Raw genomic sequence first — 25,171 nt, 5'->3', positions numbered from 1 at the left:
AGCTTTACCCTGTCGGCACAAACACATTACTCTACAACAGGGCTAGGGAACCTTTGGCTCTCCAGCGGCTGTAAAACTACAACTCCCATCATGCTCCATTCATTTCCATGGGAGTTCCCAGAACAGCAGAGCCAGTATGCATGCTGGGAATTGTAGTTTTGCAACAGCTGGAGAGCCATACGTTCCCTACCCCTGCTCTACAACCACTCATTACAAGAGATGTCTATGTGATTAGGCAACTCCCCCATCACTGCTAACGCGATGGCTTACTGTTGTCAGTGCGCATGCTCGGAACAGGACGGGGTCCTTGGGTTTTGTGCCGTCTTCATACTGCCTGTTTATAATTGTACTAATTTATTTTTATTTCTGACGCATGCAGATTTCTGGTTTGAATATTCCGCGGGTCTTTAGACATTTTCCGATTGTGCTTATCAGTATAAACATCACGGAAACCGTGCCTGGTGAGAGTGCCAGAGCCACGGTGGAGGCGAGTGCGCCGCCATGTTGCTGTACGATGGGGTCCTAGCATGACCTCCAGCACAAGAAGTGTTGTGGTGCCGGTGACTGGAGAGAACGGTGTGTACTGGGGACAAATGGAAGCTGGGCTCACTATGTGAGGAGGATAGATGTGGGGGAGAGCAGCTGTAGGTGCTGAGTGCAGGCATTCATGGATGACAGCAGCTTCACAGTCACTCACCTGCTGCTGCTGTGAACAGGCTGCTCTCACCTGTGTGAATGAGAGCACTGAGGATACCTGGCATGGCTGCAGTCAGTAACATGGTGCCCAGGACTGAACATGGATAAGACATGTGCTCAGTGCTGCTCATACACGTGTGCTGTCCTATGCGCCTTGTTTGCTTTGGGTTTCCACATTTAAATGGCAGCGATTCAAGATTCGACAATTGCCAGGAAGTGATACAGAGGGGTTTCAATACAGATTGGTAAACTTAAAAGGCTTGTCGGGGATAGCTTACTTTGTGCAGTGAGGTGGAACCCATATTCAACTATCCATGGAGTCTCCCACCACGGTCTGGTCCTGCTGCTCCCAGAGGCTTGTTTTGGTGAAAGTACTTGCCACACGTGACTACTGAGATCAGTCAGCAGCCAAAATAAAGGACATAGACCGTCGCAGGCGATGTATGCGAGTGATGTCCCGATTCCTTTATTTAGGCCGCTGACTGGCCTCAATGGTCACATGCAACAAGGACTTCCAATAAAACAAGACCCAGGAGCAGCAGGACCTCCGTGGGAGTAAAGGGAGGTACTATTCCGTTATCGGGCCAGCAGCAGCGCAGTTCAGCAGCAGCTTTCGGGACAGCAGTTCAGCAGCGGGAATTACAATGACATCCGAGGACTGCTGGCCCGATGCTTGTGCCCAGTAACCAGTACATCGATGACCCCCCTCCCCCATCCTTCTCCTCCTGCCAGTGCTGCCCCCCAGCTCTCCTTACATCTTCCCCGTACCCTCTCCCCGCCACACGACTAGGCCTCACCTCAGCGCTAGTACCGAGACCGAAAGGAAAGACACCGGGGCTCAATCCAGGCCCTGACAAGAAACACGCCGACTATAGGAACGGTGAGCTACAGCGAGCCGGAGGGACAAACTTTCTGCAGCGTCCGGCGGCTATCTAGTAGCATTCATTGCTCAAGATTTACGGTGAGGCCTATTACAGGGAGAGGGTACGGGGCAGATGTAAGAAGAGCTGGGGGGCAGCACTGGAAGGAAGAGGAGGATGAGGGCATCGATCGATGTACTGCCTACTACACACAAGCACGGCCTCTATCATCGGGCCAGCATCGGCTTAGTCATGTGGCGGGGAGAGGGTACGGGGTAGATGTAAGGAGAGCTGGGGGGCAGCACTGGAAGGAGGAGGAGATGGAGGGGGGGTCATTGATGTACTGGCTACTGGGCACAAGCATCGGGCCAGCAGTCCTCGGATGTCATTGTAATTCCCGCTGCTGAACTGAACTGCTGTCCCGAAAGCTGGTGCTGAAATGCGCTGCTGCTGGCCCGATAACGGAATAGTACCTAAAGGGATTTACTTATCTTATAACACAAACAGAAAAAAACAGGTAAAAAAAAAAATGTAGAGCCTACCCTTGGTCAACTCGATATGAGCATGTATTATATGGCCACCCATACATTTCAGCAAGTGGTGGCATGGATTCTGCAAATGCCTGATCTTATCAGTGTGCGACTTACAACTAAATCCTCTGGCCCAGATTTATTATTGTGGTTACAGCTAAACACTGGTGTAAACTTGGTGCAATGTGGCGCATAGAGTTTGGGCAAAAAAAAATTGACAGCTTCAAAAAAGGGTTAGATGCCTTTTTGGAGCAAAATAGTATCTTTGGTTATGAAGGTGTATAGAATGGCATGCTGTTTCCCATCCTCTGGTTGAACTTGGACATATTTCTTTTTGCTACCATACTAACTATGTAACTGTGTCGTGCCTGATGTGGATTCTCAGAAAAGGAGGCGTGGCTTAAAAGTGCCAAAATTGGATTGTAAAATTCTGCCTCATAAACCAAGTAAAAGGAGGTATAAGCTTAGAATAAAGACAGTGTAAGGATGTATCAGCTACTGTGATAAATCTAGCACACGGTTTACACTGTCCAACTATAAGTAAATCTGGGCCTATGTTTCTTAGAAAAAAAAAAAAAAATTCCCTGTAACTTCAGACCCACAAGATACTTTAGCTAAAATGCAGTAATTGTTAATAAATATGATCAGAAAAGGTGATCTGTTACAATGATGTTAGTGTGAGCTTCACAGGACTTTATCTATTTGTAACTAAAACATTTAGTTTCCACTAGTAGAAATGTCTTCCTTTGCACAAGGTATAACTTGCATTAAAGTGTTCTAGGTTATACTGCTTCCTAGGCGACCTGACTATTGGCTAGCTTTAGGCTAGGGCTACACTGTGGCATAAAATTGTGTGACAAAAACAGTTGTGTGAATTAAAGTGGTTGTACCGTTCTAGATCCTGATCTCCCTATCCAGCAGTTGGACTCCCAGTAATCTCTAGGGGTTTGGCCACTGGGACCCCCAGAGATCGGGAGTTAAGGGTCCCAAAAGCCGCCCTGTATCATCCATGTGACTGTAGGTCCAGTGCGCTTGCATGACCAATGTTTCATTCACTGCTATAGAGAAACTGGAGATTGCAGTCCCAGCAGCTCCAGAAAAGTGAATAAATTGGAACTTCATTGACCAGGAGGCATCATTGGAACTTTTGGGGCCCCGATCTCCTTATCTCTGTGTGCCAGCGGTCGAACATCTAGCGAAGTCACACTTATTTTGCACAACCCTTTTATTGTCGTCTTTTGTAGAGATGAGCGAGTACTGTTGGGATCAGCCGATCCCAACAGCACGCTTGCATAGAAATGAATGGAGGTAGCCGGCACGCGGGGGGTTAAGCGGCCGGCGTCAAAGCGGAAGTACCAGGTGCATCCATTCATTTTTATGGAGCGTGCTGTTCGGATCGGCTGATCCCAACAGTACTCGCTCATCTCTAGTCTTTAGAGATGTGATTTGAATGTATTGGAAGTTTTTGTTGCGTGACACAGATTGTCGTATAGCCCTAACCTTGGTCATAACTGGAGGTGCACTTATTTATTCAGTCAGTCATTAAAGGGGTATTCCCATCTTATAAAGGGATGAAATGTTGGTAGGCTTGCTTACGAGTCCCATACCTCTGGGATCACCACCAGTCCTATGAATGAAGGAGCTTCAGTTCTGACCGAGCATCCCCCTTCACTCACCTGTACAGCCGTAACTTGGCCCTCCACTGTGTACAGAGCCGCAGCTGACTGTATACAGGTACTAGGCCTGACTGCAATGTTACACAACTGGGTACTTGTTAGCGCTGCTCTGAAGGGGATGCACTACAGCATCTCTGAAGCCCCTTCATTTCATTAAGCAATCTTTTCCCATAGATTGGGCCACGAACATCATAACGTGAATAACCCTTAAGTGCTATGACGTTGGCTATAGTATAAAGCAATATCTGTAAAAAAAAAAAGAAAAAGGATTTAGTAGGAGGAATGGTTGTACTGGGGGTAGTTTTACAATGGGTATCAGTCTTCCTTAATGCCTGTGGGGTGTATTGTCCTAATCAACTTAACACTAAACGTTTTGCATAAGTCTTTACATTGCTAATATCTTACAGTGCTCGGACTATTCCTCCCACTATTGTTATCTTGCACACCTTGCTATTCCAGTAGGGGGTGTGCTCATTGTGTGTGGGATAGCCTCCTTGCCTCACATTCCCACACTTGCCTGCCTCAGGTGCCCTTCAGAGACTCACCTCTGCTTACCTTCATAGTGTCTGCGAGTGCTTGTGGTCGTGCGACTAATCACTCTGTTTCTTTCTGTTCCAGTGCCTATATATGATATCCGAACAAAGTTCCTCGCTTTGTAGAATCTTAAAGAACGAGCCTTCAGAACAAAGATGGTAATGTGCCCTTCATGTCCTCTGTTCATGAGTATGTGTTGTAGTATTGTGTTAGGATATTCTCTTTATGTAGAACTTGCTACTTTGTTTCATCCGTCTTTATATGATCACAGTCATTTAGTGCAAACCCTGTTTGTGTTTCGTGGTCCTAATTCTGTAATATTTTCTTTACTTTTATGGATTTGATGGTTTAGATTTAGTTTTTTTGTGTTAATAGTGTATTTTATTATATAACGTATTGTAATGTTTTACTTTTGGTTTAGTATGAAATATTTTCCATTGGTGATTGATTACTATTATTTATACAGTAGTTGAATGTAGAGAGTCCATAATGTAGTTTTATTCTGTTTTTTTTTATACCTGTATTAGTTTTGTTCTCTGTATCTTCTTGAACTAGCACATGAGACAGACCTTCTGGTCACTCCGGGTGGTAGCAGTGTGCATCATTGCAGCATCCTATGGTTTTTCCTTTAATTACTATAGTTTGTGTGTGAACGTATCCTAAGTTTGACCAGTGATGATAATTTCTTTGCATTTCCCTATGGCTTAAGGAAACTGAGCCTACAGTTTACTAATGGGGGCAGTTTGGTTAAAAAAAAACAGGAAAAACTGTCAGAACGAACTTTTAGGACTCGGATTGTTGTATGCACTCTGGCTCATATTACAATACAAAATTAAGATTCTTAAATAGGTATTCCATTAATACAAAATTACCCTCTATCCACAGCATAAAGGGTGACTTGCTGATTAGTGGTGGCTCCAACCGCTGGGACCCCTCCCAGTCACTAGAATTGGGATGTTTTGTGCTCCAGTTTGAGTTGAGTAACAGGTTAGAAATGCACCCGATTCATTGATTTCAATGGAAGCCATTATAGATAGCTGAAGTACAGCGCTCAACTATCTATAAAGTTTCCTTTGAATTGAATGAAGAAGAGGCTTTCATTTCAGAGCTGTTGTTCCATTTAAACTGGGGTGCAAAACACCCTAGTTAATGTGATTGGTGGGGATCCCAGTGGTTGGCCCGTTCATGGTACAACACTGTAGAAGTGTACCTTCAGAGGGTCATTCTGGCGATTCCTATCCACACCTTGTGGAAAGATGCGTGCTGCGGACATGATGCAATTTCCAAAACGTCACAATTTTGGAAATCGCAGCATGTCAATTATACCTAAGGAAACTCAGTTTTCCTATTGGTATAATAGAACCAAAAAACCTCTACGGACTTTCTATGAAAAAACGCAATTTCGCACATCGCTTTTTTTGCTGCAATCTGCTACGTGGGGCATTAGTCTAAACAGTGGAGCCTTAGCCCCAGACAGTGTAGTAATGTCAGTAACTGAAATGAACAGAACCAATATTTCTGCAACTGGGGAAGATACTGGCAAAGCTGGAGGTGCACTGAATGCAGTACACAGCGAGCCTAAGGCCCCACGTTGCAGAAATGCAGCTTTTTTGTTGCAGATTTTGCTGTGCTTTTTTGAGCCAAAGCCAGGAGTGGAATGAACAAAAGCTAAAAGTATAAATATTTCTTACATATTTCCAATTCCTTTCATAGCCATTCTTGGCTTTGGCTCGAAAAACCGCAACAAAATCTGTGCAAAAAAAGCTGCGTTTCTGCAACATGGGGCCTTACAATGGTATATGACATACCCTAGCTCAAAAAACAGGAGGATCCTCTTTAAGATTTGTATGAGGTAAATCGCAAATCTGATGCTAGTCTGAATGAGACCTTACTTTGTTACATATCATATCAATTTACCATTAATATTTTTATATGGAACAAATAAATATGTCTGCCACAGGATAGGTAATGTTTGGTCAGTGGGTGTATGGTATCTTGCTCCAACCACTGGGATCCCACCGATCACAAGAACTGGGGTCTTTTGCATCCCTGCTTAGATGTTGTAGCTGATCTGGAAGGGCCATGAGAATGAATGTAGTTTTATTTGCCCCATACTCGTGACAAATCTATTCCTTTATCATATATATGATTGCTTGTTTACTTGCATTCCTCCTTGGCTAAAAATATTCCTCAAAAATGCTAAAAGGAGTCATTTTAGTCTGTCAGAAAAATGTAGTGCGACCACTAGTTGGCCGGCCCTGGCGAGATTCATCTAGTCTGCTTCATCTAATGCGCAAGATCTTAACAGGAGCGTTTTCTAACTCCAAATACCTGGATGTAGGCGGAGTTTGTTAACCCTTAATGCACAGATGAAGCCGAGAGTTTAGTGACTGCATCCGATATCCAGCCTGAAGAGCAATAAGTTGGTGTCTAAATAGTTACTTAAAATTTGCACTTCACACTGATAACACTTTTTATGAATGAGAGGAGAAGTGGTAGAACAGGTCATTCGGTATGTGGAGCTGCCATTGTCACATGGAGCTGCGTATGAATAAAATGGCCACGTCTACATAGAATGCGGCCCTTCCTGATGGTCGTTCAGTCCTGAGAATGTGATGTCTGGACAGTCAAGTTTCCACTTTCTATTATTTACTGTTAAATATCTGCCATACAGTATTGTCTGCGGAGATCAGAGGCTAGATGTACAGACAATATCACACAGCACTAACAATTCAACCTATAGGAATGTACTGCATGCCTGGATTTACATATCACTTAAAGGGATTGTCCAATGAACTTGCCTCTGCCTGGCATTTGTTCAAACTGAACCTGAGGGTAGAACAGTACATCAGTTTTGGGTATTCTTCTTAGATATGCGGTGGATGATGAAACCGAAGTATCCAGTGCCACATATTAATAATCAGTGCAACGTTTTGGGTATAAACCCTTCATCAGATATCAGTTATCGAGCTTCATAGAATAGTATCGTAGAATAGGGATAGGCTAATGGGCAGGCTCTACTTCTTTCGGGTCTCCATGCGGACCCAAACAGCAGAGACCCGGACGCTATTGTGAACCTAGCATCTTACTACCATTGGCTAAAGGATATGTTACTAACTGTATGCTGTCAGGATTGCTGGTGACCAAAATTCAATGACATATCATGTCCTAATATACTCATTCATTAATCATAACAAGGTAAAACATTAAATTAATTGTGATTAATTGCGGCAAAGAAACCCACCCAAATAAACAAAAGCATTGTGTATCCAGTGGTGGTTTTGGTGGTCAAAATTATCCGTCTTACTCAACAGGTAGGTGCAGCTTTATGGGAAAGAGGGCATGATTTAGATACAAGAAATTACGCTAGAATTTTTGCTTAAAATTCCGTCTCAAAGCCAGCTAGTAAGTGGTATATTAACTTAGACTAGACAATCTAGAAATGAGAAGTCACTGATGAATCTGGCTGGATGATAAGTCTACACATTGTAAGTATTAGGAAATATGGGCCAGGGATTTGTATGTCCTCAGAAAAGGTGCGATTACCAACAACCAACCAAACTGATCAGTGGGGTTCTGACTGCTGGGACCCTCACTGATCTCATGGACAGGAGTCTCATCTTCCCCATATGAGTGGGCGGATAGTCACTATGCAAGGCCTGTGTAGGATTATAAAGTGGTCTACAGTAAGGAGTATAATAAGATAATACTTTAATAGTCCCACAATGGGGAGATTTGAGTGATACAGTTTCATGGATGGTACAGTAGTATATAACAAGAGAGAAAACACATACAAGCTCATGGCAGATAGAGAAATCCTAGGAATCATAGCAACTAAAAAGAAAGAAAGAAAAGACACTGCAGGATCATTTAGTTCTCTGTGCGGAGTGATGGTAATAATACAGCCGAATGTGGTTCGAGGACATGAGGAGGAGGTCACAGCATGTAGATATAACAGGCCAAAAACATTTTTTTTGCAGCGGTGGGGGACATATGCAGCATATGCATCATGATAACATGTGGTAGGTCTTTGGTAGGTAGTGAGATCTCATGCTCACAGCTGATTGTTCGGTATCTTGTATCAGCTCTATTGTCCATTAACCACAAAAAATGCCCCAAATGTCCTTCATCACAAGCCCTCCTCCTCCTTTCTTCTTACCACTGTGTTCTACTGCCCAAGAAGTCTGAAGCCATCCAGGTAGACAGGGTGCTGCTCTCTTGCCAAGCTTCCATAAACACATGGGTAGGTGGGTGATGGTAGGTTCCCAGGCTGTAACAGAGTCCCACGTGTCCACAGTAAAAGAAAGAAATACCAGTCAGCTGTAGGCATCTTCACACATCAGCAATAGACACCAAAAATCATCTCCTTGAAAGAAGAAGTCCACACATCCATGTAGGTTTCTCCTCCATGCCGTGTGGTGTCCATGCTGTCCTTAGCTCCTGGGGGGATGGTAAGAGGCACATGTGCACAGGAATACTCCAGCTGAATCAGGTCTTGAGTCTTGTCCATGCTTAACAATAGAAACAAAAGGAAATAAAATACTCCACAGGGTCTTCCATCCGATTTATAGCTGCTAATTCATAGTATGTAATAATTCATTGTGTAATAGTATTAATATTATGTAATAGCTAATTCATTGTGTAATAGTATGTAATACAGAATGAACAAGAGCATAGGGCAGTATAAAAAGAAAGTCAGATTGGTAGCAAAGAAAAACAAGACTATGGATAAGGAAAGCGTTCTCCCTGACCTCCACCATGCCACCTTCCTTCTTGTGTGTGTGACTGATAAACTTCAGTAAGCGGCCAGGCCTTGTGTTGATACAAGTAATCTCGTCCTTCATCAGTCTTTATTTGCATGTGTGCATTACGGCAGGGGACACGCTCCTAAGATGTTTCATTGTTGGGTAGTAGACAGAAATGTACTCTTACCATTGACAGCATGTAATATCTGAGAAAAGCGCAACTCATTATAACACCTGAACCCCTGGCTTTATACAGCAGGCTATACTCTGCAAGCTGTACAAGGGTTTCTATTATAGTTATTAGGATTATTGATCACATTGGAGACTGTTATATTTTCTGCTGTGACTATGTTTATCTTGACAATAAAGGTACATTTAGCAAGGGGGACAAATGTATAATGAAAAAAAAATTCTATGTGCATGCTTTGTTTATTAGGCCTGTCAGATGTGGAGTTTTTCACTGTTTATATGTATATATTTGTTGCGATTTTTGGCCACCATGGTGAAATTGTTGGATTTGTATAAACCAGACCTGCCCTGTTTTGGGGTCACTTTAAAGGTTCCAGCAATGGTGCAGCTGAAAAAGTAGGGTAAAATTCACATGGAAATATATGCTGTTTACAGATCTCTTTCCCAATGTCCCCTACCCCAATATACATGCATCCTCATTTTTGTATATGTTCCCAGTAATGACATTAGAGCACAGGAGAAAACTGCAGCCAGTCACCTCTGGGTATAACCTATCTCCCAAAGCATAATAAAGAGCAGACCTGCTTTCTGTCCCCTAACATAGGCCACTGGGGGGAGAGATGGGTGGGCCACATATACATTGGATGGTCTGCCAGTTCAGCCAAACTACAGTGGCGGCCAAAAAAAATGCACCACCAGTGGATTTTGTCAAATGTATGTGACGCGTATAAATTGAATCCTTGCAGATGATATGTATACTTCCTACTACGAAATCGACTGAAAAATGTACAAAATTGCCAAATACTCGTCATCCGGGAGAGAAAAGGATAGAAATGGAAAAAGACAGTCATTACATTTTGTGAAATGGTGCGGGTCTTTTTGGCCGCCACTGTAGATATAATGTGTATGGATAGGTTTTCGCAAGGACGTAGCTCTAGAAAAAGTTTCTGTGGGAATCAGAAATTGCAATACTGAATATGTGGATATTAGTGAAGTAAATCTATTTAGGGATAGGGCATAGTGCTGTCTATCTCCAGTTTGTCCTGGCTTTAGAGCAGTGACCATATGGGAACAATATTTTTCTATTATTTCATGATTGCACATGTCCCTCTGCTCAGACAATTATAGCACATTCTATGTACATAGCTGGTAGGATTTAGAGTTTACTTTTCAGGCCTGTGGAATTAGACCACCAAATGCAGCCCCCCCCCCCCCCCCCCACCACCACCAAATGGGGCTGGGGGAGGGGGGTTCGGCTGGAGGTCCCCACAGTTGCCTTAGAGTTTCTGCAGAGTACAGGCCGTCATTTACAGCAACTTGAATTCTGCTGTAGAACGTATGTTAAGTATTGTAGGACTGCAGAGAATCTGTACTATTACTATTATAGAATCACTATTAACTACTAAGGAATCTCATTGCAGTGTGTACAGGTTTAAATCGGAACCTACATTCACACTGCAGAAAATAATGCTTCGGTGCTCTTATCTGATGCTTACTTGCTCTTTAACGCTATTATTTGATGCAGTGACTGAACAGGGATCAGTGTGTCACACAGCCGGGTATTGAATGGCTCCCTAACAGTCTGGGACCACATTCGGTACTTTGGCCCCTTACACACCGCATGTGTGTATGGGACATTGTTATCTATCTCAGCTTCAACTCTCCTACAGCATGCTGCATGTTCACTTGTTACGCTGGGTTCACACCTGCGTTCAGGGTCTCCGTACTATGGTTTCCGTCTTCTGCATGGCAGAGGACGGAAACCATAGACCGGGTCCGGCCGTGCGCGGCGGTGAGCGTTTTAGGCTCACCGCCGCGAAACCGGATTTTTTTATCCGGACACAGAGTAGTGCATGTCTGACCCTGTGTCCGGATTATAAAACCCGGTTTCGCGGCGGAGAGCATAAAACGCTCACCGCCGCACACGGCCGGACATCTCTCTCACCCATTCAAATGAACGGGTGAGAGAGACTCCTGCAGGTTTCCGTCTCCTGCCTGTGTTTTAGGAAGGAAACGGAAACCTAAGTACGGAGTGCCGGGCCGCAGATGTGAACGAGCCCTTACAGAGTATTAATGTTTTTACACAAAAAAAAAAAAATTTTTTGAGAGAAGTCTTCAGTAGTTGATACCTTTATTAATGGCTACCTTAAAAATGGTTACAAATTGCGAGCTTTCGGGAACTGCTAGAATGGTCCCTTCATCTGGCTGGTATAACACAATATCTGAAGGCAGGCATATTTATACACGAATAGAGTGTTAGATACAAAATAGATGGAAAGCTGAATATGCAAATAAACAGTTAAAAAAAACCCCATATATATGAGTTCACAGGAGAGTTCTCAGGGTTTATGGTTCCTTTGATCAGTCACGTGGTGTCTAGTTATTGTAAAACGTCATTCCTGTATAAATATGCCTGCCTTCAGATATTGTGTTATACCAGCCCGATGAAGGGACCATTCTAGCAGTTCCCGAAAGCTCGCAATATGTCATCATTTTTTAAGTTCGCCATTAATAAAGGTATCAACTACTGAAAACTTATCTAAAAAAAAAAAATTTCACATCCACTGGCTAACACCGTTCAAAGCTGTTTTTACACAAGTGAAAGTTAGAACCTTGTTGTATATCTGTGCTGTCATCTCATATGTGAGCATTCTTCTCTGCAGGGTGTGATAGGCGTGCAGCTGGTTGTCACTATGGTGATGGCCAGTGTCCTACAGAAGATCATACCGCACTACTCTTTGGCTCGCTGGCTCCTTTGCAATGGCAGGTAATGTTAACATGTGACTATTACTTGTCCACATACCTAAGAAGTTCTTACATACTGTAATACTTAAATGGTGTTATCTACTTATTAATATTAATGGACTGTCCTTAGGAAAAGCCTTAGGATATTGATGGGCTTACCAAGTCATAGACCATCAATATTTAAATCTTTTTGTCCAACATCCAGGGCCCCAGCAGATCAGCTACTCTGGTAAAGTGTGGTGCCCCGGTAATTTTTACATGTAGTCGTAGTGCAAAGTGTAGCAGTGGCTTTAGGTGCCTCAACGTTGCCCCTTAGACTTCAGTGGAGCAGCATTGTAGAAGCCAAGGTTACCACTAAGTGATACAAGGGAACGGCCCCCAACATATAAGCATTACTAGGAGTTGTGCTATCACAGAACAGCTGATCTGCATGGGTCCTGAGTGTTGGACCCTTACAAATCTAATGTTTATGTCCTGTCTTAACGACAGTCTATCAATGTTACAAAGTGGAAACCCCCTTTTGAAGGTGGCCAGACCCCTTCAATAGAAAGGGGAATAAAACACAGCCTAATAGTTCTAATAGCAGAGTAGCGAATATCAGAACTAAAGATCTGCGATGTTGTTTCCAACAGTTCGACTAACACAGATTAGATGGTTGACCAGTCTTTCTAAAGTTGTCTGATAGCACATATACTGAACAGTTTTCCTAATATTTTGGCTATGGTTCTATTACACAGCTTATATTGGTACCAGCATCCTACAGAAGACGAGTTACGAACACTTGCTGGAAAGCAACAAATTAAAGGAAAGAGCAAAAAAGATAGGTAATGTCTTATTGTCTGATAAATAAATACATTTTCTGGCAATTTCTGCTCTGTGTAGGTTGTACCCACTTCCTATAGTACGCTGGAAATCCAGTATTTGGTACAAGAAAAATCCACATGATGACACCCCTGTACATTCTTATGGATTGTCAAGAGACCTTTGTATAAGTAGTGATTTCTCTATACCAATGAATAACTTATTTATTAACTGTTAACTGTGCAGCCTAGCAAGTGACAGCATAATGTGAGGGCCATTGTAGGTCTCACTTAACCTGCCCAAAACAATGATGTGGCCCTGAGTCCTACATTAACATACACAGTTGTCATAACATTTCAGTAGACCAGAGTACAATAAACCGCTGCCACGTTCAAATACTTCTCTTACGTCTGAAGGAGAATGTATCGGCCAGGTGTCTCTGTTTGTGACCTTATTTGTCTCCGTTTTTTTCCTATTGCAGAAAATACAATGGCCATATCGAGAATAAACCTCTTACCATTCCCAAAGACATTGACCTTCATTTGGAAACAAAGACTGTTACAGAAGTTGATACTTTAGGTAAGACATCAATTTCTTTACTTTCTTTACAAGTACAACATACATCTTGTATATATTCAGTGATTGTAAAGAGTTTCTTTTCTTCCAGCACTCCATTATTTCCCTGAATATCAGTGGCTTGTAGACTTCACTGTTGCTGCTACAGTCGTGTATCTGATAACCGAAGCTTATTACAGTTTAGTGGATCCGTCCCAGGAGATGAATATCAGCATAGTGTGGTGCATGCTTGTTCTGGCATTTGCCATGTATCCTTTACATTTATCAATTATCAATTTTTCACTGTTTTCCCTGCCATTTTTAATAATGCAGATGTGAGCAGAGCACTGGCCGTACACTCTAGACTTCAGTTGGCTTAAGTGACTTTTTTTGGCCACTTTGGATGACAATAGTTTACCAAAATATACTGTTGGGGTAAATTCTTCTTCTTCTTCTTTTTTTTTTTTTTTTTTTGTATAATATTTAAAGATCTTTGATCAAGATGGCAAGTTATCACCTGTCCACAGGAATTCCTCACTGATCCCAGAAATGAAGGTCTATTTTCCTTGTATGAATGGATCTGCAGATCTGCAGGCATATTGCTCCGTTCATCTCTATTGGCAGAGGACAGCATTCAATGATGTAGGGGCAATAGACCTGTGCAACCTGCTGCTTCATTTGGCTTCCTGTTCTCAGTATCAGGTAGACCCCAATCGAGCAGAACCTTTGGATATATGACCGCATGCTACCTCGGTCCAACTTCTTGATTTATGTATAATGTAAAACATTATTGCACGGAACCTACCCCATGTCCTTAGGCTTTGTAACTATAACTTTGCACATCAGTCAGTCCAGGTCTCCTGTTTATATCTGAATAAACACATGATGAAGTTATTTCTATAGAAAGTTGCACTTCTCGACATATGGTGACCACTAAGCTGCCGTATAATATCCTAGCTTTCCTTGACTGTTCTTGTCCAGCAAAGTACTGTTCTCTCTAACAACCCATTACTTTAAAGTTGAAGACGGTGGTGAGAGATCTGTCTGCGTCACATTTGGATTCTTTTTCTTCGTTAAAGCCATGGCAATCCTTATTGTGACTGAAAACTACTTGGAGTTTGGACTTGAGACAGGTGAGAAATTGGCATAAATTGCAAAGGAGTGCTTCATGTGTAAATGGAATAAATAACTCTGTTCCGATTTACATATACTGCTGCCAACTCATGGGAAGAATACGCAGATCTGTCTTCCATGATGTAATTAGGAAGACAGTGCCTCAGTCATGCAGCCCAATAGAGGGTGCTCCCTTTAACATCATGCCCGACCTTTCCAGAGGCCTTTGCTGCAATGATGTGGGATTTTACCAAGTACAGTCTCTCAGCCGAGGACAGCTGTTTCGATCTGATTGGATCTCTTCAGCCCGGCGCAGAGAATACTGACTTGGCAGAGGTGAGAGGCTTCTAGACAGGGTTAAGGGGATATCGTCACTCCTTAGGGAGAGACCACCAAGTAGGTGTGTGGAGTCTTATAAAGCCATTTTGTGCTCCACTGTGCAAAGTAACATGGGAAGAATATGCAAATCTGTCTTCCATGATGTAATTGGAAAGATCCAGAGCCTCAGTCATGCAGCCCAATAGCCCAAAACAGCTAGCCTCAGCTGAGAGACTGTACTTGGTAAAATCCCACGTCATTGTAGCAAAGGCCTCTGGGAAGGTCGGGCATGATGTTAAAGGGATCACCCTCTATTGGGCTGCATGACTGAGGCACTGGCATCCTAATTACATCATGGAAGACAGATTTGCATATTCTTCCCATGTTCCTTTGCACAGTGGAGCGTCTGTGGCTTAATAAGACTCCACACACTTAAATGGTGGTCTCTCCCTAAGGATTGACAATATCCCCTACTACCAACTCAGTCATTGACTGGCATTATTGCTATCTAGGCAGCAGTGATGGGATATATTGTGATATGTCTATGTATCGATGGTGGCAGCAATTAATGGCTGCCATATGGTAACTGCACCCAGGGTGAGCCAACCCCAACACAACACTGCCGCCATACTGAATACAGTGAAACCTCTTTGTGAAGACCACCGAAAAATGGAGAGCGGTCTTCTCAATGAAGATGGTTTAATATGGGAACCTGAAAATCGGTCACAGAAAATGGGACCTGGATTAGGAGGGTGATCGTGTCAAAGAGGTGATATTTTGGAGAGGTTTCCCTGTATTTTAAGTGTTTCTACTCAAGTCATGAAAATTTAGTGCAGGTGACCCCCTGTATCCCCCTTTCCTGGGTGAGAGATCTAAGGGCTCCATTCGCATGGACAAATATGAATCTGGCCAATATAGCGACTACGTTTCCAGGACTTGAATGTATCCAGAGACTGTAACTCTTTTAATCCTAGTGATATATGATGTTAGGTGTCCCTGCCTTCTCATGGCTCCTTTTTCCTGTACTTCATAGTCACTAATGGACTCCTGGCTAGGTTTAGGCCAGAAAAACCGCTCAATGTATGGACTGGATTTTCCAGTCTATATTCACCGTATTCAGGAGGCCTTACAAAAACTGATTACACCTAGTTGTCCATGTAGTCATACATTTGTGGAAGGAATACATCTATGTTTCATTTACTGAAATGTGTTTTTGTCTTAGGCTTCACTAATTTTTCGGAGAGTGCTGTACAATTTCTTCAGAAACAAGGCTTGGAATCTCAGTAAGTATTTCCAGTATGGAAAGGACTGTTCAGACATTGTTCTACTTCTTCCAGGCCATGTGATTTATTTAAAGCATTCCTCCAATTATAAAACCTCTAGTTGAATAGTACATGTCAATATGTGAAACTTTGTAATCTATACGGTATTATTTTTAAGATATGTTTCCTTTTCAATTATGAAGCTGAGTTACATATTAGCCTATGGAGAAAGGGGAGAAGGAGCCTGCAGAACGCACTGAGAACTGCTGCTTCTGCTATTCTGTGAGTCAGGAAGCTCTTTTAGGACTGCTCTACTAGAGATAACAGGCTACCAGTGCAGTGAATGAGGCAATAAATCAACAACCTTCTCATCTCCCTCCCCTCTCCATTGAGTTCTGTGTATGAGATTGAATCTGCAGCCATATCCAATGTAAACGGGTGGATCAGGAGGAGGAGAGTAGCCTAATAAGTGGAAAAGGAAGCAGATCTCTTTAATATATCACAAAGTTTCTTATATTCACATATACTATTTATTTATAAAAGGATGTCTTAGAATCGGAGGTGCGGTTTACTAACACTGTTTGATATAGAAGGGGAAAAGACGGGGCCACACGGTGGCTCAGTGGTTAGCACTGCAGCCTTGCAGCGCTGGAGTCCTGGTGTTCAAATCCCGCCAAGGGCATAAAACCATCTGCAAGGAGTTTGTATGTTCTCCCCGTGTTTGCATGGATTTCCATCCCATATTCCAAAAAAGACATACTGATGGGAAAAAATGTACATTGTGAGCTTTTCTCTATGTGGGGCTCACAATCTACATAAAAAAAAACAAAAACCAAATAGTGAAATATATCACTTTAAAAAAAAAAAAAAAAGAAGGGGAAAAGATTTTGGACGGAAACATGACACTCTGGACACTTGTGAGTGGCTTATCTTTGTTGGGAATGGTTTTTAGCTATTTAAGGTACAGTAATTTTTAACTCCTTAACATATATATACATCATCAGCAAGAGGTGCGATTCATGTATATCATTTTGTGATAGTACAAGGACAGGAGCTGTGCCCACGTAATTGTAGCAAGAGCCTGGCGGTGACAGACAGCGGTTGCTGCTTTAATGGTCAGTGAAGGAGATAACTCTGATCCCAGACATTTAACTCTTGGTCAAAACCATTGTCAAACACCATTGTAGGAAGCTACGAGACCTTCCTGTGGGATACAATTACAGTGGCTGTTGCACATACACTTTTTAAATGGGGCACACATACTCCTATCACAATTAGAGCTGGTCTTATTTAGGACCCTTATTTCCTATACACTAATAGGGGATAAGTGTCTGATTCCCAAGTTCCTCAGGGATGATGACAGGAAATTGAAAATCCCCCATGTCTCCCTCCTATGAATGAAGTGCCATTTCTCCACGTACTGCAATGTGGCTGCTGGAGATTATAGTCCAAGCAGCCTTGTAGCTGTGCATGTAGTAGCACTATTCATAGAAGGACTCAGGTGCTTCGTTCAAATGGAGGAGGTATGGGGGACTTTCAGTCTTCTGTTCACCTTGTTGCTGCAGCGGCCAGACCTCCCAGTGATCTGACACTTATTCACTAACCTATGAATATGGAATAAGTTTCCTCAGGCACATACGCTTTTATATACCACTAGAAAGCTGACAGTGCACTGAATCCAGCTCACTGTCGGCTTTCTTGTTATGTGCCCCAGGGCTGAAGATATCGATGCCATTACCAGATCTTTGCCCACTGTCAGAAGGGCATTCCTGACAGTCTAGATATGCTATGAGGAACGCTCCTCCTGACAGTACTGTCCATAACAACTTTAATGAGCTAGACTGCTGCAATATACACTCAATCTCTTTGGAAGAATATTGAGGGAATGATGCACTGTTCTCTCATGGCACTCCCAGCAGGTGACCCTCTACTCTGCATCCTCAAGGCAGGCCATTAATGTTGAAGTGCTGAAGAACCACTTTTAAGGAGAACCAGTAATTTCTCTGGACATGTCTTTTATTTATTAATTATATTCTTCATAAAATATCAATTTTTGAGCAGCTTTTCTTAGTACTCTGCATTGTACTGTTCTTCTGTTATTCATCCTATACGTTTTATCTATAAATTGACAACATAAGACTCTCAGATTTGGTGTTTCCTGAGGAATACGAGTATTTACTGAAACAGACAAGTGTCATGTCCTCTTTAAGAAGCTAACCTTTTTTCCTTGTAGTAGTATTTAGTAATGTGTTGCACATTAACTTACAGTAATAACTGTGTAATGATTTTCTTTCTCTCCTGCAGAGGTCCCGTGTCCAAGCTTACCTTTAAATTATTCCTGGCAGTATTGTGCTCTCTCATTGGAGCCTTCCTAACATTCCCGGGCCTTCGTTTGGCACAGATGCACCTTGATGCTCTAAATCAAACAAGAGAAACTGCGACACAGTAAGGATTTTATTAGGGTCATGTATCAGTCTGAGGATGAGTTTTCCAGTTGTGATGTTAAAATGCACTAGGGGTCCCGTGACCCCACTCTGTCAAAGGTGACCTAGTGCCGATTGTGGTGGATTTTCTATAGTCAATATATGGTGTGGCAGCAGATATGAGCAACCGCAGATCCATAAATTTCAGACAAAGGACATTGGTCCCCCATACTCACATTGGCAATGGTCCCAGTGGTGAAACAACCAACAGTCTGAAACTTTTCCCCTATCTTGTGGATAGACCATACCGTGACTTGTGTCTTGTAGATTGTTTATGTAAGCGATGCCAAGGCAGCCTAATGTTGTTCCTTTTCTACCTAACCAATTTCCAAGCAGTTCTGAAAATCAGAGTATTCTTTGTTCTTTCCGATTAAAAAAAAGAATCCCTTTTATTGTGGCATATTCACATCTGACATTTTTGGCATATCCATCGGTAATGCTATAGTTGTGAGGTCCCTACCTACTACAAGGCCCATTCTGCTAGTTCACTGCCCACATGCAACCACAGACTAAGTTAAAGAGCTGGATATATATTGCATTGCTGCATTCAAGTCTGTGGGAATTACAGAATCCTAGCATATAAGCAGCAATCTCTCCATTTAGTTTTCAGCTTGATTCCACTGCACAAGGTGCACAAACTTTTGCTCATGACATATTTTCTGCTTAGTTTTTTTACATTCTACATATAGAATATCTCTATATAGATATTCTGGGGAAGCTTTACCTCTGCTGTTTTAGGCTTTGTCTTTGAACTATGATAATTATTATAACTTGTATTTTGATCTTTACATTATTTACTTGTTTAACTCGTAGGTTTTTGCTGCATATTAATTTTTTATCACCTTTGTTGATGGTGCTGCTGTGGGTGAAACCTATAACCAAGGATTACATTCTGAATCCACCACTGGGGAAGGAAAGTGTACCTTTGTAAGTGTATATTGAATATATAGTGCATTGCCTGCTCTTAAACTAAAAATACTATGTGAGGCCTCATGCAAACATCCATTTTTACCTACTCTCCATCCTTTTCATAGATAAAACACTGAACTAGTGTTAGGAAATAAGGTAGAGTTATCCCAAAGAACAAAGTTCATTAAAGAAGGTATCCAGCTTCCAAAAATTATCCGCAAATATATCCATGGCAGTGCTAAATAACCTCTTTCCTTTGTACAGCCTTTGCTTGGCTTCATTTTATTTGCTGCTGCTTGTATCACTGTTATTTATGTGCAGTAAATCTGGGGACAAACTACATTTCCCGTGATTCATCTGCCTGATCTCACTCTCTATGTACCCCTTCCCTTCTCTACTCTCCCTTGCAATGAAATCACTGGTGATAAATCACTCCCACCTCCGAGGTCACATGGTACACCCCCCCCCTGTCCTCCTATGAGCAGCAAACCCAAAGCGTGAGAGCAGACAGATGAATCATGGGAAATGTAGTTTGTCCACAGAATCACTGCACATAAGTAGCAGCAATACAAGGAGCAACAAGTAAAATAAAGTCAAGCAAAGGCTGCACAAGGGAACAGAGTATGTTACACTGCTTTTGATGTATTTGCAAATAACTTTTGGAAGCAAGATAACCACTCCTTTAAGGGAGGTCTTTCAGGAGCACTTGTAGAAGATGTTAAAAATGTAGAAACATGATTAAAAAAATGTTAGGTTCACCACATTGTCATTAGCTATGCTCATAACTTTGTGTAGAGTATAACGGAAACTTCTGCTCTTTACAGCCATATCAAAAACATAGCATAAGACACTGGATTCTTATTCTCACAATAGGCAAAGATCTCTCCTATAAGACGTATCTGGCAAATCTTTAAAAGGTTTTTTCCTTTTTTTTTATGGTGGCAGAATGACCGAGGATACCTTTGACACAGTGCGACTTTGGATCATCATATTCCTGTGTGGCTTACGGTTAATGATGATGAGGTACCATCTCCAGGCGTACCTAAATCTGGCTCAGAAATGTGTGGATCAAATGAAGAAGGAAGCTGGGAGGATAAGCACCATGGAACTACAGAAAATGGTAAATCTACCTAAAGTGATCTTGTTGTGTATTATTTTCGACTCATTATGCAGGACGATAATGATGATAATTTGTAATATATTTTATTAAAGAAAAATGCTTTGTTCTCCGTTTATCAGGCTTCCTGCGCCTTCCTTCGGGCAGTCTCACAGTGTCTGTCTCTTCCCTCCTGCAGCCTTCTTCTCCCCCTCTCCATATCTTTTGTTAGAATTAACTTGTCCATATCAGGAATGCATTAATGATAAACCTCTTTCTTCTCCCTCCCTCCAGACTCTTTCAGTGGAGAAAGAAGCATTTTGCTTTAATTAGCAATGTTATAAAGTTTCTTATATTTACTTGTACTTCTCTCCTATGAAAAACTGACCTTGAGAAGAGTGAGGTTTTATTAAAACTGATCTTTTGAAGCTTCTTCGAAAAAGAAATATTGTAGGGTGTTGGTTAGGCCCTCTCATCTCAGTAGGCCTTGTTTTAAGGGCCCTTATTCTTTTTAACCCTATGACAGTGTTGGCCATACAGGTTATGATGTATCAGCAGTTTTTGTGATACACATAAAATTTACCATGACCTGTACACAATGACACATGACTGCTGGAGCCGGATTAGTCAGTTGCCATAGGTGTACAAGTCATCTCCGAGGCCAGTGGTTGACCACTTCCAGCAAAGATTGAAACCGGCTGGGACCGGTCAGTCAGTGAAGGAATGGAATACCAGTGTAAGAGTTTTTTTCATTCATATAATACTGACTCTTTTATGCTGGGTTCACACTAGCTTTCAGCACTCCGTTCTCAGGTTTCCATCTTCTGCATGCAGAAGACGGAAACCTGTCATGCAGAGTCCAGCCGTGAGCGCCGGTGAACGTTTTATGCTCTCCGCGGCGAAACCGCTTTTTTTAAACGGGACACAGAGTACTGCATGTCCGACTCTGTGTCCGTTTAAAAAACCGGTTTCGCCACGGAGAGCATAAAATTCTCACTGGCGCTCACGGCCGGACACCTTTCAAACACATTCAAATGAATGGGTATGAAAGAGTCCTACAGCTTTCAGTTTCCTGCTCAGTTTTGTGCAGGAAACGGGAACCTGCAAAACGGACTCCCGTGCGCAGATGCGAACGAGCCCTTAGCATTACACACACCATGCTTGTCCATTTTTACTGCAGAAATATTTCTTGTTTTGTCCTGATATGGTTCAGAATGTCTTGCTGCTTTTATTCTTTCTGAAACGAGTGCTTTATTAGTGTGGAGAGTATGCTATGTCGATTGTTCATACTCGCAGCACACTGATGGATTCTCCCTTTCTTTTAGGTGGCTCGAGTGTTTTACTACCTTTGTGTTATTGCCCTTCAATACGTTGCACCTATGGTTATGCTCCTGCATACAACCCTGCTTTTGAAGACATTAGGTAGGCATGAATATGATACTTGAATATGTGTACAACAGTAAATGCACCAAGCACGTAAATGGTTTTTTTTTGTATTTCAATCTTTTTCTTTTTTTTTTTCCCTAAAATTTTAGGTAATCATTCTTGGGGCATCTACGAACCAAATGCTTCAGACGCAGTAGAAGGAACGAGCCCGGCTTTCTCTGAAGTGCCATGTCCGGAAGAAAAAATGAAGGCAACCGTTACACAAATTACAATGGCACTTGGGGGGTTAAAGAACATTTTCACCCCTCTTCTCTTCCGGGGACTTTTATCCTTTCTTACCTGGTGGATAGCAGCCTGCCTTTTCTCTACAAGCCTCTTTGGTTTGTTCTATCATCAGTATTTAATAGTGGCATGATCAACTTGATAACATTTATACTAAAAGGACCAAGTATAAGACAAGAAGCTGCATCGGCAAGAGCACATAGATATCGGCAGCGTCATGTCTTGTATCAATGTTTCCTCTGTATTCTCAGGGTAAATATTGTATCAAATCACTGTTGTGAGCTTAATCTTCATTACCTCAGAGGACGAAGAAAACTTAACTGCTGATTCACGTACCTAGAATTCGTTTTGTTCCGATTTTTGTTTTTGTTTTTTGCTTTTTATAACAATAATTGGACTGATGTAAAATAACCTAGTCATCTTTGATTAGCTGGTATTACACTCACATTATTCTTAGTTTTGGGTTTATACTTCCAAAAAAATGGATGGCAACTCAATGGAACATACTGTACGAGAATATCCCTTGCATTTGTCTGTAGAGATCTGAGCCATACAAGAAAGTTGAGGCTTGAAGATGACTAATTTATTTCTGCTGGCTCTGTCCATTTTTAGTGACACAAGTTCCAGCAGGACAGAATGTATTGCTACTGTATATTACAGTAAATGTATGTGAACAACTGTGTGGTATCTGGTGACTTTTCTATGCCTGACCGCCAAGTGTGCTTGACGGCAAGTAACAAAAAAAAAAAAAAATCCTGTTGTATACAATGGTTCTTCATTCACTGACCATGTAAACACTTGACAAGTGTTGGTGCTCGTACTGCCAGATATAGGACTGTGTGTATGTACATGGATGAGGTGGGTGGCGGTTATTTTTGCAGAATTTATGCATCATTTTTACTAAAGCCTAATCTAAATATCACTCCAAAATCACCTGTAAGAGATTGTAGTGTCAGATGTATTATATGTGTGTATGTATATATATATATATATATATATATATATATATATATATATATATATATATATATATGAGATGGGTTGTTTTGTTTTTGTTTTTTAGATAATGAGACCTATTGGCAGAAGAGATGTATAAAAGTTCTCACTTTATTTATTTCTTGATTTGTCTATATGGGGTTTAAAGGGAATCTGTCAGCAGTTTTGACCACTTTCAAAACTGCTGACAGCGCTAAGTGACCTGCAAACCAGTTTAAGGATACCTAGGTTGATATTCTTTGTAGGGCCATGAGTGAGAAGAATATAATTTTTATCTGTGACATGCCTCAATGCCAAGTGTCTTAACGATTATTCAGTAACATTAAAGTATCTTGGACTCTCTGCAGTCAAACTTCCCTAACCCTCCCCTCTGTACATGAGTGTCTGCTCTAGTAGTCTCTTGTGTGGATTCTAGGTAGTCACTCAAGGGTAAAGGGAAGGGTTTAGGGAAGATTTACTGCAGAGATTCCGGGGCACTCAGTGTTAGGAAACTCCTACTGGACACTTGGCATTGTAGTACAAGACTACTATTTCTCAGTCATACTCTTAAGAAGATCCACTGTCTAAGTATGTTTAAAGAGGACCTTTCACCACCTCCAACAATTCAAATTCTTAGCTACTGTTAAATAGAAGCCGCTCCACTGATTCCAGCACAGTCACAACTTTCTCTCTAGGCCCACTGTTCCAGAGTAACACGCACAGTTAGTTTTGGTGCCTGATGAGCTCTGTAATGTCAGAAAGGAGATGTCAGGCAGTGGGTGTGACTCAGAGCTCCAATCAGGGGCATCCAGTGTCAGAGCTCAGAATCACACCCCTTGTTTGCTCCTGCTTGACAACACCTCTTGACAGAATCTAAATGGCATACCGGGCACCGAAAATAATAGTATTGATTTCTCAGGAATGGTGAGGGCTAGAGAGAAAATTCCAACTGTGCCAGAATCGCTGCAGCATCGCTTATTAACAGATGCAAAGAGCTGGTGAAGGGTTCTCTTTAAACTGGTTTCCTGTTTCTTTGTTTAGCACTGGCAGCAGTTTTGCGGGGTCAAATCTGCTGACTGATTAGCTTTAATACTAAATATCATTTACATACAGCTGTAAGCTTATATAAATATATATTTCAGATCAAACATATTTATATGCACTTATTTAGAAGAAAATCTTGATATAATTTATACTTTTTAGATCTAATGGTGTTTTTGCTTAATTTTTTTTTTTTTATTGCTCTGTGGTCTTACCTTCTGCCAAGCCCAGCACATTTTAGGCCAGGAATATATAAATGCACTCCTCAAATAGATTCTTCAATGTTATACGTTTTATGAGAGAAATTTAAAATGTCCTTTAGTTTCCTATAGGCTGTCAGCAATATGAATATTGTTGTCTGCTGACAGGTCTGTAAGAAAATCGTGGGAAACCAAACTCCCTGCACTTCTTATAATTTCCTTTGGCTACTAAGAACATGTCTGCTTTAGTAAATGGTTGTATTGCCAATGGATTAATAATTCTGGAGTATTTTTGTGTACAGTTTGGGGGGGGAGAAGCTGACACTTCTGTAACACCAGGCAACACCTTTACAGAGGACCTGTCATTAGTCCTGGCACACATGTTTTACCATATACCTATTTTCTCTCGGACAACAACCATTTTCTCAATCTGGTACTGTTCCTCTTTTATTCCCTCTAGAAATAAAACAGAGATAAAAATTGACAAGTAGGTGTTACCGTACCCTTTGTCAAAGCAGGACTGTGGAGTCAGGGCCAGGGTTTGGATGGACTATGTGTTGGGTGGGGGTAATAATTATAATATTGCATAAATGGATACGTAGTTTGTTTTACATTTACCGTATAAGCCAACGCAAATATAAGCCTAATAGGCCTATAGGCCCCTAACTTTACCATAAAAACTGGGAAAACTTATTGACTTGAGTATAAGCCTTGGGCCGTTGCAGATAAAAAGTCTGGTCATGTGTATTATTGCAGCTTAGTAACTCCATGGGGA

General features: G+C 41.7%; 1 protein-coding gene across 1 annotated transcript; it reads left to right on the top strand.

Annotated features, from left to right (window-relative positions):
• Positions 1-497: 497 nt before the first annotated feature.
• Positions 498-23,122, top strand: TMEM161B (transmembrane protein 161B). The gene is made up of 13 exons (XM_075271082.1): positions 498-576; positions 4,381-4,454; positions 11,894-11,997; positions 12,713-12,799; positions 13,258-13,355; positions 13,444-13,600; positions 14,313-14,464; positions 15,985-16,045; positions 18,329-18,469; positions 19,321-19,434; positions 20,362-20,536; positions 21,838-21,934; positions 22,048-23,122. Exons 2-13 carry the CDS (start codon positions 4,452-4,454, stop codon positions 22,311-22,313), a joined length of 1,455 nt encoding a protein of 484 aa, XP_075127183.1. The 5' UTR covers positions 498-576; positions 4,381-4,451; the 3' UTR covers positions 22,314-23,122.
• The last annotated feature ends 2,049 nt before the right edge of the window (positions 23,123-25,171 follow it).

This window comes from Leptodactylus fuscus, chromosome 1 (genome assembly GCF_031893055.1).
Source record: "Leptodactylus fuscus isolate aLepFus1 chromosome 1, aLepFus1.hap2, whole genome shotgun sequence".
In the NCBI taxonomy this organism is placed as follows: Eukaryota; Metazoa; Chordata; class Amphibia; order Anura; family Leptodactylidae; genus Leptodactylus; species Leptodactylus fuscus.
Note: the sequence above shows the minus strand (reverse complement) of the source record. Positions and strands in the feature narration are given on the sequence as shown.